Consider the following 15,933-nt stretch of genomic DNA (forward strand, 5'->3'; position numbering starts at 1 on the left):
TGGCCAAGAGGAGGAATGTAGAAGGTGAAAAAGGTATAGTTCCTGATGGAGGTCAAAGGTGACGGCTTTGCTTTTCCAATATCTAGCTAGAGGAAATTATGCCTCATCCAAGACCAAATGTTGGACAAGTAGTGAGATAGTGAAGGGGTGAAGAGAGATGGTTCAAGAGGTAGAGCTGAGTGCCAGTGTATTTGTGTCTGCAGATAATGTTGCCAAGGGATGGCATGTAGGCAAGGAAGAGGAAAGGGAACTATGATTCAATCCTCGGGGGAAGCCAGAGATGATGTTGCAGGAGTGGAAAGAGAAGCCATTAGAAGAGATGCTCTGGCTACAATCAGACAGACAAGAGTGCAACCAAGCTAGGATAGTCCCACAAAGTTGAACAATGGTTTGAATGAGAGTTCAATGAGAATGGTTTGGTCAACAGTGTCAAAGGCTGCAGGGCAACTGAGGAGGAATAATGACCCAACTGTAATAGAGAACATCGGTTACTTTGGTTAGGGCTGCTATGGGAGAGATGAAATCTGAGTGGTGGGATTCAAACAGAGAGCTGTGGGAAAGATGGGTGTGCATGGATCTGGGAGGAGACATTCAAGGACTAGAGAAGAAAGGGTGGACAGATGTAAAGAGAGGGATTGAGGATGTGTTTTATTTTTGAGGAAGCTGATGCTGGATGTTTTGGAGGAGAGTGGGAAGGCGTGGGGGGAGGGGATGGGTGCGGGGTTAGAACAGCGCCCGAGAAGAGGAAACTATTTACAATGTCGGCTAGCATAGAGGCCAGAAAAGGAAATTAGGTGACAGGAGATTAATGAGAATTTGATCGAAGGAGCAGGAAGAAAATCTCGTGGATAAGTTTAGCTTGAGGTGGCACTGAAAGAGGTGGGAGATAGAGAGGGTTCAGAGCTAGTTTACAGTAAATACTGGGGACTGGAAGTGGAAAACAGCAGAAGCAGCTGAAATGATGGGCTCTATCTTGGTAACATTAAATAAATGAACTCCTTTCATTTATTAGTAGAGGAAAGGGATAAGGGAAGAGGGATTTAGGGCTTATGGTAATGGGGACTTAATTAAAAGCCCAAGGTTATCTTTATTCCCAGGCTGATTTTGGAGCAGTAGGCAGTTTTAGCAGAACAGAGGCCTACTACAGCTTTTTCCTCTAACCAGAACTTAAGAACACAATTTTCATAGCCACCAATCTATATTATCGTGTCTAGATATATACTTAATATAAAACTCAGTACACATGAAACAAGGATGTCAGTTCTACAGAGCGAGGAACATAGCAGTCATATATAAAATGAAAGCACAGTAATCTGTCTGAGCTTAACATTTAAAAAAAATAATACTGATCTTCGATGTGTTACACAAATGACAGACTTGTCATACAACAGATGTATTTATTCTCTAGGGATTTTTATGTAATTTATACTCCTCCCTTTTCCCTCACTTAAAAGCCAATTTTTCAATGGGAGATGGCAAGAATCCACAGGCTTGTTAACTGTTGGGAGCATAACAATTGAGCCTGACCTGTCCCCACCCAGCATTCACACACACACAGTTTGAGTTTTCACAGGACAGCGATCAAGAGAGGGATAACTTTTCTCTTTCCAAAGGTGGGTGTCGCTGGTTAAGACAGCATTTATTGCCCATCGCTAATTGCCCTCAAAGGTGGTGGTGAGCTGCCTTCTTGAACTGCTGCAGTCCTTGGGGCATAGGTACACCAACAGTGCTGTTAGGAAGGGAGTTCCAGGATTTTTACCCAGTGACGGGACAGGATGGCGCGTAGCTTGGAGGGAAACCTGCAGGTGGTGGTGCTCCCATGCATCTGCTGCTCTTGTCCTTCAAGGTGTTAAAGGTCGAAGGTGCTGTTGAAGAAGCCTTGGTGAGTTGCTACAGTGCATCTTGTAGATGGTACACATTGCTTCCACTGTGCAACGGTAGTGAAGGGAGTCAATGTTGAAGTTGGTGGGTGGGGTGCCAATCAAGCGGGCTGCTTTGTCCTGGATGGTGTTGAGTTTCTTGAGCGTTGTTGGAGCTGCACCCATCCAGGCACGTGAAGAGTATTCCATCACACTCCTGACTAGTGCCTTGTAGATGGTGGACATGCATTGGGGAGACAGAAGGTGGGTTACTTGCCACAGAATTCCTAGCCTCCGACCTGCTCTGGTAGCCACAGTATTTATGCGGCGGCTCCAGTTCAGTTTCTGGTCAATGGTAACCCCAGGATGTTGTAGTTCCACCCATGACAGAGATCACCTAACACAGCATGCAGCAGGAACCGAAGGGACCTTCTTGGTCTATATGGCTCAATACCAGACTAGATATGAACCTCTTGATATGTCCAAGCATAGTTGGGAATTAATCGGTTTTTCTTTTGATCAAAATGAAAAATTTCACAGTGATAAATGAAACTGAATTTTGACCATTGAATTTCACAGTGATAAATGAAACTGAATTTTGACCATTGAATTTCACAGTGATAAATGAAACTGAATTTTGACCATTTTTAAAAAACTGCTTTTAGCATCATCAGGAACCTCCATGTCAAGTGTAATATGTTAGCTGTATATGCAAAGCAAAAGCCCCAAAATACTCTCAAAATCCATGTGTGTTCATAGGTCCAAACAGAAGTGAGCAATGCCTTACCTGATCATTCCAAGCAGATATGCAGTATAAACTCTCATCATCTTCAAGTAAGTGAATTGTTTGGCTGAGAAAACTAACATGAGAATAAAATTGATTCAATAAGGGGTAATTGGCTATCGATACAGTTAAGAATTTGATGTAATCATGCAGCAAATGTACAAAGTCAACTGTTCTACAAGATTAGCAAATTTAATCTAACAACTATAAATAAAGCAATATTTTACAATGCTTAGTTTAATGGCTCTCTTTAGCTAGAAATAGGGTGGGGAAGACTGGCACTTTGTACTGACCTGAAGAAGTCCACTGAGATATCCAAGTCTTCCTCCAGTACCACAGTAAACTTTGCATCCTAAAAAGGTACCATGCCAAAAATAAATATTTTAATTCCATGCGATGATAAACTAATTAAAAAAAAAATGTTAAAAGATGCTACTTTAAAGTTTCATTTTTATAGTAATTTAACCATGTTTCAAAAAAAAGTCAAATCTCTCTCCTTTTTGGTCCTGGATACTGATCATTTATTTCAATGTTGTTGATTGAAGGATGAATGTAGGCCAGGACATTGGAAGGTTACCTATGGATTTTTTATGTATAGCTGAGGAGGTCAGACATGACTCATCTAGAATTAAGAAATTGGAAGGGAGATGGTACAGGTCTTGGTGGACATTACAGGGCACCAGAGAGTGGAAATGAGATACAGAGAGGGGTGAGGGGGAGAGGTAGGGGAAGATATCCAGACAATTCAAAGAAATGCAAGAATAATAGGGCAATAATATTGGTGGTATTAACTACCCCATAATAGACTGGAACAAAAATAATGTATGTGATCAAAGAGGAATAGTTTTTTTTTAAGAATTCATCCATTCATCCAATAAGAATGTTTCCTAGATTCATAGGTTTCTAGCCCAACAAGGAACAAAGCATTGCTTAATTTAATTCTGGAAAATAAATAGGGCAAACAAAGGATTAAAGCAGGAGAACAACTGGAAAAATGATCAGTGTATAGTTAGGCTCAGTACAAATTATAATGAAAAGAGTCAAAGATAAGAATACGAAACTAGGAAATGGCAAAGTTCAAGAGGGGAATGGATCTGATACAATCATATTAGCTGGGCAGACGTATTATGCCTGATCCACTGATACATGAAGAAATTGTGTTGTCAAACAGGAAACAAAGTTAGTGTAAGTGGGTGTTGCCCAAACTGGAGAAGCTTGAAATGCTGTACCCCAGGAGTCTAGTACTTGGTTCACTTTTGTTCTCAGTATATATAGTTGAAGACTTGGGTAGAGGGAATAAAATCTCAATTTGCTGATGACACAAAAGTAGGGGTTTGGCAAACAGTGAGGAGCACTGTAATTATCAGGAAGATAAGACAGTAAGCAGAACAGGGAAATAGGAAGATATAATTTCATATGGATTTGTGAGGGGTGATATTTTTGAGAGAAAAAAAACAAGGAACAGGAGCATACACTTGATTGAAAAACACCAATAGGTTTGGATGAGCATAGACATCTGAAGGATCAAATACATAATTCCCTGAAAACGCTAGTGCGGGTAGATAAAGTTATTAAAAAAGCTAAAGGCATTTTGGTTCTATAAATAAGGGCACAGATTACACAGAAAGAACTAATAATAAATTTGTATCAAACATTAGTTATGCCATAGTTAGAGTTAAGTGTATAGATTTGGGTTACTATTATAGAAAGGACATTAGTGCATACAGCACAGATGGAAAACTATGGTTATGAGGAGAGTTTGAGACAGCGGGACTATTTCGACTGGAGCACAGAAGGCCAAGAGATGATATAGTTTTTAAAATTAAGTGTTTTGATAGACTGAATAAAAAAAAGACAGGCTCGGAATTCAGTGATGTGAGGTCATCAACTTAAAAGTACCAAGAATAACAAGAGGAAAGGGGTAGGAGATTTTATTTCTAATGCAGTGAGTTGATGGTGCATAGTATGCTTTACCACAGGGAGTAGTTGGGGTATAGACCACTTCACCTTTTAAAGGAAACTTGGATAAACTGGATAAATATTTGAAGCAATGAAATATATAGGACTACGCAGAGGGAACAGAACAGTGGAATTACTTTTGAGTTGTTCTCGCAGAGTCAGCATAGACATGGTGAACAAATGGCGTCCTTCTATGATGTACATTTCTATGGTTTTGTCCCACATGACAGACCAAACAGCTTTAGTTGGAAAAGGTGAAAACAGATTCCACAAATCATCAAAATCCAAGTTTTCCTACGATCTTTATTATAAATATTAAACAGTATTGTTGAAACACTAAGAGCAATAAAGCAGTTTTCATTTTAAAAACCTCACCTCAATGAGAGGTGTTACATTGCTTACCGGGTGTAAATTGAATGTAGCAGTCAAACTGGCTTTGTAGTGCTGCATGTATGAAGAATAAAAAAATTAGAAAAGAAATGTGATTGTGATGTAAGTTCGATATGTATTTAGACCAATTGTGATACCTCAAATCACTGATGCTCTAGTTAATGCAGATGGAACACAGAGAAACACTGTTTGTACAAAGGTGAAGTCAAAGAAAAGTGTGTCTGATTCAGGATTCCCACAGTGGCCATTTCATCCACTGTAAATGATTCTATCCCACTATAGTTTAAAACTGAAATGTCTTGTCATCATATGGAGCTTAAATGCCGACACATACCAGTTTCTGTATTCTGACTTCTATGTACTTCTTTTCACCTTTAAACTATCCATCAGGAAACATTATTACTGAGAAAAAGAATTCTAATTGCACTTTGCTAGCAGAGGACGAAAATGGTAAAACCCAGAAGGCAGCCAGATTGCAGAAACTTGAAACTGATACCTGAGAAACTCGAGCATTCTTAATACTAATGGGCGTGTGCTGAACACCTTTCAAGCCAAAGAGCTCCACCACATCCATTGGCTCCTAATGAAGAAAAAGATTTCAGTAACAAAGTACCTCAGACTTGTATATACATATGGTAATTTATTTTAAAATACATTTTCTTCTTTTGAAGGCTTCAATATATGCATCACAAACCACTCTATTTTAAATGTCAAAAAAAGTTCCAGAAACATGAACAATATTTTTGGGGCATTGTAGGCTGAACATTGAGGGAAGTGCACCTGAATTAGAGCAGATACTATTCATGCTGGCAAGACAGGAATGAACAAACAATGTTACAGCTGAAGCATCCTGGGTTATTCACTGATGCAACAAACTAGATGATGCTTTTGTTTTTAATTTATATTTGCACATAACAGTTTAAGTGTATTAGTAGTGACCTCCAAAAGAAAAATAATTCTGGGATTTGTGGGGGGAGGGGGGGGGGCGGTTATCTTATGAAGAAAAGTTGGATAGGTTGGGTCTGTATTCATCGGAGTTTTGAGGAATGAGAGCTGATCTTATTGAAACATATAAAGATCCTGAGGAGACTTGACAGGGTGGATGCTGAAAGGATGTTTTCCCTTGTGAGAGAGACCAGAACTAGGGGACACAATTTAAAAATAAGGGGTCACCCATTAAAGACGGAGATGAGGAGAAATTTTTTCTCTCAGAGGATTGCGTGTCTTTGGAACTCACTTCCCCAGAGAGCGGTGGAGGCAGGGTCATGTAATATTTTTAAGGCAGAGGTAGATAAATTCTTGACTAACAAGGGAGTCAAAGGGTATCGGGGTAGACGGGAAAGTGCAGTCGAGGCCACAATCAGATCAACCATTATCTTATTGAACAGTGAGCGGGCTTGAAGGGGCCGAATGGCCTATTCCCACTCCTAAATCATATGTTCATATGTAATTCAAATTCTGTGTAGTTTTTTTCATTTTTCGAAGAGAATTTGATTTTTGCAAGAAGTCTATTAATAATAAACACTAGTAACTTCTTACCTCATAGTAACCATCTATGAAGACAATAATCATCTCCGGGTTCACACCCTGTGCAGACAGTAATGAGCGCAACATTCTGCAGAAAAGGAAAAGTTTCATTCAAGACCAGTTATTCATGCATGTCATCTCCCTATTAGGTGAGTAAGTAAACCGTTAGGCGATATAAACAGATTAAAAATGGACAACATTTCTTACCATTTACTTATTGACCCATTGAAGTTTACAGCATAATAGGCAACCAGCTGGGCCTAGCTTTCTGCTGAAACAATCCAAAATCAGACCCACTGCCCTGTATTGTGCCCATAGCTCTGAATCTTCCTCCACTTCTAACACTGAGTTTTCCCTCAAAATGCAATGGTCTCTGTCTCAACTCCCCACGCCAATACATTCAAAGCTGCAACAATGCTGCATAGAGGAATTTCTCTTTAGCCTCTCTGTGGTAATTTTAAATTGATGACCCCTCATCACAGACTCCCAAGTGGAAGAAATAAATTTCCCCAGTTGCCCCATTAAAACTTACATAATTATAAAATCACTTACTAAATCTCCTCTTCTCCTTCTCTGTTTCAGGTGTAAGTAGTACCAGACCATTTATTTGGATGGTCTTTTTGATGAATAGGGGCAGATCTTAATCTTCTTCCAAAATTTGTGGAAAAAAAGAACACTTCATTGAACATCGCCTACATCAGTCTTTGCTCAGGTACCCTTGGAGAGTGACCATGCAGTGCCTACCAGTAGACTAGAGGTGGGTACCAAGGATTCTAAATGCCCCACTGACGTGACAAACCAGATGCTGATTTAGTTTCCAGTTGTAATTGCACATAACAGTTTGGGTGGACCATTTGTGTATTAGTAATGACCTCCTATGGAGTCATTTGCAGTGACTTCTAGTGGTTCAGTCCAAAATAATTCTGTACCAGTCCTCTTTAAAGCAGCTTTAGACATACCCAGTCATTCTGGACTTTCCCACTGATTTTTTTTTTCCTTATCAGATCCCACTTTTATTACTGTACACAAATTATAAAAAGAATACTTTGGTTACATTTCACCCCCAATTTGGCCAGTGACTGGAAGTTGTAATGTATCCACTGTTTAGAACTGTTCAGATCAAGTGTCTCGTAAAGAAATAACTTAAGTAAAGATCAATGTTATATTTATTGTAAGCATAAAAACAAAATTAATCAAATACAAAAAGGAAAAAATGTTAACAATGTCTGTTACCCTGGGAAAGTAGCTTTACTTTGCAAAAAGCATTAATTGCTAGCTTTGCGCTTGAGTAGAATATTAAAGAATTGCAGAGCTCAAAAGACTATACACAGTAAACATACAAAAGGGAGTAATACATCATTTTACAGACTTGAAGTATAGCCAAAAGTAACAACTTCAACAGCACAATCTATATGCTAAACCCCAAATCTCACCTGTAAAGGTAGTTAGGCCTGTTACCAGCTATCACCGCCACTGGAACATCATAAACTTTGTTATCTTTTAACTGCGAAAATATAACGCGACACAGAAATTTTACTCCAGTTACTGAGGTTCCCATTGCAATTGGAATTTAAATTTCACCAGATGATAATCTGCAACAGTCCTGATATTTTGGCTTATATTAACATATAAATTCTCATCTCCCATTCCTCTTGTTGGATCTGAATAAATCATTCTTACATCTCTGCCCAATATTTTACTTGTCTCATATCAAGAGAAAGCAAGCATTAGTTTTTCTACCTATTCTCTTTCCCCAAACGCAGCAAAAATTCCCTGCAGCTAATGTGCTGCCAGGTCGATCTCACTGCTACTCAGATCCGGCCAGTAGGAATCGCTCACCTATGCTACAGAAATAACTTTCCTGGCAAATGTCTCTCCTGCATTTTATGGCACCACATTGCAGCGTGATAGAGATAGTAATTTAGCAGCATATGAATCAAACTCCTTTCACTGCTATTACAATGCACTGCCCAAATATTTTATAATCGAAAAGTCTAGGGACTGAGTGACAATCCAAAGTCTGAAGCTGTAACTTGCAGCAACAGAGCTGCCTGTCAGTGGAGTTTAATTTGTCTACAGAGGGATTACTAGAGATGGAAGATGGGACCAATTAAGGAAAACAGATAAGGAGTTGTGCTTTCTGCAAGATTCTGCAAGTTGGGCAGATTTCATGAAACTGATATGAAGATAAGCAGCTTTCAAAAGAAATGGAAAAATTCTCTAAAATTATAAATTAACCCAACTGTAACATCATAGAGTGGGAGGACAAGGGTCACGCTCACAATTCTCCTCTGGATTCCCAACCAGAGTTGTTTCATTATGGACATGCTTCCTTAAAACGCAGAGAGGTAAGGGAAAGGGGTGGGAAGAAAGGAAGAGAGAACGCTTGAAAGATAAAATTGCACCAAGTCAGTTTAATGTGTCAACTGTCTATAGAAAGAGCCCATGAATATTTTTCCAGCTTCGTTCTCAGCTAGGTCTTTTTTTTTAAATTCACTCTCTCATCTATGGATACCTACACTTCAGATGGAGACGATCAGATGACACATGTCGAGTTGAATTTCTCGAAGCATTGAACGGAAGCATCCGCTAGGATGACACGTTCAACTGGTTGATCAACAAGTCAAGATTGTTCACTGAATAAATCACATTATATCAGGCAATCTGTTCAATTCCACACAGACCAGCTGCAGCTGATGCAGTCATCATACCAAGCTCACTGCAACCATAACAGCCACGTGGAATCAGCTGATTGTTTGACTGAATATAGTGAAAACATCAGGTGATGAAGCAGTTCAAGAGAAATAAACTTACAGGCTCTGGGTTAAATTCAATAGGTGCTGGATCCTTACAGCTACAGATGCTCCCATATCCTTCCACTTTGCTACAGAAAGTCTTCCTCCTCCGATTGGCATTGGTGTCTGCCCAGCGACACTCGGCATCTTCAAAAGAAATGCACACAAACCTTTAACAGATACTTGTTAATCTTCAGTGGTATCCCTCACCAAAGAATTGATTTGGAATACATTGCCATTTATTTCCTTCAGAACCTGCTAACTGCTATTTAAAAAAAAATATACCTCTAACCACATGAGGGACATCTCAGTAGTCCTTATGTAATTAAACAATATATGAAAAAGTACTTTGAAAAGAAAATGTAGTTCATCATTTAATATAAAAGTAGTAAGAATATATGCTTTTACAGTGATGTAACCCCATTAAATAACACCAGAGTCTTGAAAAAAATTAAAGTTAAGTCCCTGTTTTGACCCCAGTGTCCATGGATAGGCAAAAGGTTAAAGAGGCCAATTAATGGCAGCAGGTAGGGCAGCCAACCACTCAGCGGCTGGAGGCAGCAGCCATATCATCAGCTGACACGGAATGAAGTGCTGGGGTATGTTTAAAGGGCTGCCAGCACCTGAACCCTGGATTAAACTGGCCAGCAGGAAACCTGTAACCAACGACTACCCTATTCAGCCAGCAACCAGACCCCTGCATCCTCCAACCAAGGAACCCCATCAGCCTGCACAATGTCCATGCCACCTGGGCCCTGTGCTACAACAGGGCACCCTTCCAGTGGGTGCTGAAATGCTACCAATCCCACCCCCTTCGCAGGCCCCTTTCCAGCGAGTCCCCTGGCATGATGAATAACTCAAGAAGGTCTTGACCGCAAATAAATGGTTGCCCTACTCCTTCCTTGCAACGAAAGTGAAATGCCTCACTGCACTGCTACCAAGTACAGCAACACCAACAGCTGCCGCTCCGTTGCTACCCTTTAAAAGCTGCCGAGGCTCTGACGCCTGTGGCATCGTGCGCAACTAGAAAAACTTGGAGGGGCCCATAAAGTCAGTTTCAATTGCCTCCTTAATCATCTCTACCATTTAGTTGCTTGTTTTCAAAATGTGAGCAGAGTCCCCATGTGATTTGCCATCGCGATGAAGTCAGTCCGACCTGATGCCATCTCACGCGATCTTACAGCCCCTTCTTCGCCATCGCCGTCTGCTTTTTCCCTGTAAAATCCCAGCCAGATTCCTTGTCACTGGGTGAGGGGGTACAATGGTGAAGAATGTGCTCAACTTGCCATATGCTTCAACTGGGATGGTACACTGCACTCTGGGTGTTGGCCCTTCAGTTTAGTTTCGCAAATTATTTTTTTAAAATACCAAAGCTTTTATTATGGTTTCATGAACATTTATCTAAAATTTCCCAAAGGCTTTTATCATTTTATTTATCACTGATTAATAAGATAATGGAAGTTGCAAGAAGAGAATTACAATGGACTGCAGTGAGCCTTAGATCATATATATTTTAAAAAACATGAAATGTTAAAAACCCACCTTCAGCCGAGGTTAGCTGAACTTCAGTCTTCAATAAAACAGGATCTCCCCAGGTGGCCAAGGCTGGAGACTTTGAATGTTTTTCACCATATACTTGACCTAAAAATAAAAATGTCGTATACTTCACAAACTCAGATTTCAAGAAAATCTCAATGGGACATCTACCTACAAATGTTCACCTTTTTATTCTTGAAAAAATCATTTTAACATTTGCTTATAGCAGTAAATTGAAGATTTTCATACAAATGTACAAAAACTGCACCTCCTTTCTTTACCACAAAAGTCCACATGTCTCGCCAACTTAACGATGAGGCAATCTGACTACCCAGTCCTTTAAGTAGGCTTTTGGCTGTGTCTTTCAGATGGAAGGATCCCTCATCCTGAACCAGAAAATGTGGGGAAAAAAGGTTAGTTCTTTCCTGCAGTGAACTCATCGACAAGTAAAGAAAAAATGAAATGTTGAATAGAACACAGCAATATAAATGATATTTAACCTCAGAGTCACATCCCAACAACCACCATGGCCAATTTTTTTCCCTTATGCTCTCTGTACAATGTCACTTGTTTGTGGATATACACTGCACCTATCCCAAGAGACTGGGTTTTCTTCGACGTATTTCTGTATGCTTGAACTGTGAAAGTCCTTCAAGAGTTTGGGGGAGTGCATTAGGAAAATAAATTTGTTAAATTTATAAAATCTTGCTTTATAAAACAAGATTATTTGAAAATATTAAGCCACTGCAGACTGAAAAGAACATCCAAGGTACAAGGAGTAAAAAAATGAAATTATATCTGGTACAGCTGCTGGGGGAGGGGATAAGGGGTATAAATATACTCAACTGAGAGCTTTGATTTTAATTGTTTAGACTTAAAGTTTAGGAATATACATCACGACTGCTCCGCCATTCAACTAGATCATGGCTGATCATCTACCTCAACGCCACTTTTTCACGCTATCCCCATATCCCTTGATGTCATTAGTATCCAGATATCTATCAATTTCTGTCTTGAACATGCTCAGTGATTGAGCTTCCACAGCCCTCTGGGGTAGGCAATGCCAAAGATTCACCACTCTCTGAGGGAAGAAATTCCTCCTCATCTCAGTCTTAAATGGCTATCTCGTATTCTGAGACTGTGTCCCTAGTTCAAGACTGATTTGCAAACGAGTTTGAGAAGACCCGAGATCACATCAGGCAGACATCAAGGGCCTACGATAGGGCAATTTTCTATCTTCTTGTTCTCCTAATTTAGCACTAACCAAAGATTTTATTTTTGCTTGCAATTAAGATGAGCATATGTGACCTTAATGTTCACATCTGTACAGGTACCAATTTCCCCTCCTCTATTTCTACCTTCCAAAAAAATTGTTTCCTTTCCTGCAGCTCAAGATTGGATGGGGCAAGAAGAATAAATCCAAAACTGAAAATTTTAAAAACAAGAGAATGGCACTGCTCAATTCCCAAACAGAGTGATAACTACAAGCATAGAGATCAAACAGAAGTCTTTCATGCAACCTTTACGTAATCTCTTCTCTTCCCACACCCTGTGTCAACAGAAAGTCAGTCTGGGCATTAAACCCAATCTGGAACGTCTACACCTCAACTAGTGTCGTTTGTGAACTCACACCAAGAGTGTGGTAGAAATTGGCACCTAATGTAGGATCCTTTATGAAAACTTGGGCATCTGAACAATAAAACAAAAAGACCCCCTAACCCAATAACTTACTTGATGTAAAAGGGCAATAATTTTCTTGAATAAATTCTAGTGCATAGATATCCCCAATTCTTCTCCCCCCATTTAGAATTATCGGGTTACATCCATTGATCAAATTGCCAAGTGGAGGAACTTGCACTGAAAGGACAAACAATAAGGGAATCTGCAATTACATTAATGAGTTTGAGAAACAAGCTAGAGTACAACTTTCAGTTACATACAAAACATTCAAGTTTACTTTTTAGGACAGGGCACCTTACTAGTTCAAATTAAATTTAGTTTAAACATTGAGCATGTGACATTATTAGTGTGCAGCACCCTCTGCTGGATAATCTCATCTGTATAACAAGGTATTGGCCAGGATTAAAGCAAGGAGAATGAACAAGCGAATCTCATGGTTCGCTGGCAAAATAAAATGAAAGCCTGTTGGGTAGGAGTACAGGGTTTGAACTTCAATCATCATTCGTTGTTCATGTTACACATCTCAGTATTTTAACCTCACAGGTGTAAGTCCAATAGATTTCTGGAAATTATACAAAAGACCTATTAGTGATAAAAACTGTGACATTGCTGTACAAAATGGAATGGTTCAAGTTACAGTTTCAAACTGAGACCTGGTAGAAGTCCAGTTTGAATTGCTTTTGGGTCAGTTAAAAGACAAGGATGTATAAGAAAAACAATAGAAACAACTATAGCCAGGGGGTGTGAAAGATGTACACCAAATCTGTTCACTGCAAAGAACTAAGTCTTTAAGTTCCAGTTATAACACTTTCCTTCACTCAAAATACATGCAAATGAAAGGCATCATTTTGAATTTGTGGCCTCTTTCTACATAGCAGTCTCAGCAGCAAATGACTGTAATCACATTTGAGTCTTATAACTAAACCAGATTTAGATTGTCTGACCACTACTGTTTTCAGAAGCTTTTACAAATAATCAGATCTGGCTTTTCTCAAGTAAAAGAAAATTTGCTCTTTTTAAGTACATGATATGCATCCAAGGTATTATCACCAAATAAGGGCAACAAGGTGCATCATACGATTAGTTAAAATTACATCAAAAAAGAGCTAATTGAAGAATCCAATGTATAAAAAGATGGTGTTCTTGGCAAGATCAGAGAAGATGCATAGAAGTTGTGTAAGAAAGTGTGCGAGCAGGGAAGAGCACGACAGGAGAGAATGATGGAGGCAGAGCAAGGGGAGCAACCGAGAGATGGGGGAGGGGCAGTGAGGAAAGAGTAATTGTGATTACAGGAGTTCAGAGAAGTTCAAGAACTACTCTAGCCAGAGACAGGCAAAATATTCAGTGTGTTACTGGTATGTAAGAAGTTAAGAGAACAGAAACAAAGCCAGTGTTACCGAGAGAAGACATCTGAAGATCACTAAAAGATTATGATGACAGATACAAATTATACTGACATCCCAGAGGCAGACCCAAGCATCACAGAGGGAGGCAAACCATCAATATAACTCAGAAATGAAACTGTACAAGATCGAGAAATCTTTACCAAAGTTGGCAAACTACATCTGCAGGAAGTGTACCAACTGCAGCTCCTCACAGACCACATGGATTGGTTGGAGCAGCAATTGGATGCACTTAGGAGCATGCAGGTGGCGGAAAGCATCATAGACAGGAGTTTAAGAGACGTGGTTACACCCAAGGTGCAGGCAGACAGATGGGTGACCACTAGAAGGGGCAGGCAGTCAGTGCAGGAATCCCCTGTGGCTGTCCCCCTCTCTAACAAGTATACCATTTTGGATACTGTTGGGGGGGATGGCCTATCAGGGGAAAACAACAGCAGCAGCCAGAGCAGTGGCACCACAGCTGGCTCTGTTGTTCAGCAGGGAGGGACAAAGCGCAGAAGAGCAATAGTTATAGGAGACTCTATAGTCAGTGGCACAGACAGGCGCTTCTGTGGACGTGAAAGAGACTCCAGGATGGTATGTTGCCTCCCTGGTGCCAGGGTCAAGGATATCTCTGAACAGGCAGGAGACATTCTGAAGGGGGAGAGTGAACAGCCCGAGGTTGTGGTACACATTGGTACTAACGACATAGGCAGGAAGAGTGACAAGGTCCTGCAGGGGGAGTTCAGGGAGTTAGGTAGTAAGTTAAAAAACAGGAGCTCTAGGGTTGTAATCTCGGGTTTACTCCCTGTGCCACGTGCCAGTGAGGCTAGAAATAGGAAGATAGTGCAGCTAAACACGTGGCTAAACAGCTGGTGTAGGAGAGAGGGTTTCAGATATCTGGATCATTGGGATCTCTTCTGGGACAGGTGGGACCTGTACAAGGATGGGTTGCACCTAAACTGGAGGGGCACGAATATCCTGGCTGCAATGTTTGCTAGCATCACTTGGGAGTGTTTAAACTAGTGTGGCAGGGGGGTGGGAACCAGAGCAGTAGGTCAGCAGGTGAAATAACTGAGGGGGAACCAGTGAATAAGGCCAGTAAGACTGAGAGGAAGAGCAGACAGGGAGATGTTGCTGAGCACAGCGGGACTGGTGGTCTGAAGTGTATTTGTTTCAACGCCAGAAGTATAACAGGTAAGGCAGATGAACTTAGAGCTTGGATTAGTACTGAGAACTATGATGTTGTTGCTATTACAGAGACTTGGTTGAGGAAAGGACAGGATTGCCAACTAAACGTTCCGGGATTTAGATGCTTCAGGTGGGATAGAGGGGGATGTAAAAGGGGTGGGGGAGTTGCATTACTGGTTAAGGAGAATATCACAGCTGTACTGCGGGAGGACACTTCGGAGGGCTCATGCAGCGAGGCAATATGGGTAGACCTCAGGAATAGGAAGGGCGCAGTCACAATGTTGGGGGTTTACTACAGGCCTCCCAACAGCCAGCGGGAGATAGAGGAGCAGATATGTAGACAGATTTTGGAAAGATGTAAAAGCAACAGGGTTGTTGTGATGGGTGATTTTAACTTCCCCTATATTGACTGGGACTCACTTAGTGCTAGGGGCTTGGATGGGGCAGCATTTGTAAGGAGCATCCAGGAGGGCTTCTTGAAACAATACGTAGATAGTCCAACTAGGGAAGGGGCCGTACTGGACCTGACATTAGGGAATGAGCCCGGACAGGTGGTCGAAGTTTCAGTAGGGGAGCATTTCAGGAACAGTGACCATAATTCCGTAAGCTTTAAGGTACTTGTGGATAAGGATAAGAGTAGTCCTCGGGTGCAGGTGCTAAATTGGGGGAAGGCTAATTATAACAATATTAGGCAGGAACTGAAGAATTTAGATTGGGCACGGCTGTTTGAGGGTAAATCAACATCTGACATGTGGGAGTCTTTCAAACTTCAGTTGATTAGAATCAAGGACCGGCATGTTCCTGTGAGGATGAAGGATAAGTTTGGAAAG

General features: G+C 40.6%; 1 protein-coding gene across 3 annotated transcripts in view; it reads right to left on the reverse strand.

Annotated features, from left to right (window-relative positions):
* The window catches only part of pomgnt1 (protein O-linked mannose N-acetylglucosaminyltransferase 1 (beta 1,2-)), a 57,026-nt gene that overhangs the window by 12,627 nt on the left and 28,466 nt on the right, over positions 1–15,933 (reverse strand). For all 3 annotated transcript variants that reach the window (XM_068037098.1, XM_068037097.1, XM_068037096.1), the window contains exons 6-14: positions 11,119–11,236; positions 10,857–10,955; positions 9,334–9,461; positions 7,953–8,023; positions 6,532–6,607; positions 5,489–5,572; positions 5,005–5,046; positions 2,937–2,995; positions 2,647–2,719 (exon numbers count right to left, since the gene is read on the reverse strand). In XM_068037098.1, coding sequence (XP_067893199.1) covers positions 2,647–2,719; positions 2,937–2,995; positions 5,005–5,046; positions 5,489–5,572; positions 6,532–6,607; positions 7,953–8,023; positions 9,334–9,461; positions 10,857–10,955; positions 11,119–11,236 — 750 coding nt within the window. The remainder of the gene's footprint in view (positions 1–2,646; positions 2,720–2,936; positions 2,996–5,004; positions 5,047–5,488; positions 5,573–6,531; positions 6,608–7,952; positions 8,024–9,333; positions 9,462–10,856; positions 10,956–11,118; positions 11,237–15,933) is intronic.

Source organism: Heterodontus francisci, chromosome 8, assembly GCF_036365525.1.
Source record: "Heterodontus francisci isolate sHetFra1 chromosome 8, sHetFra1.hap1, whole genome shotgun sequence".
NCBI classification, from domain to species: domain Eukaryota; kingdom Metazoa; phylum Chordata; class Chondrichthyes; order Heterodontiformes; family Heterodontidae; genus Heterodontus; species Heterodontus francisci.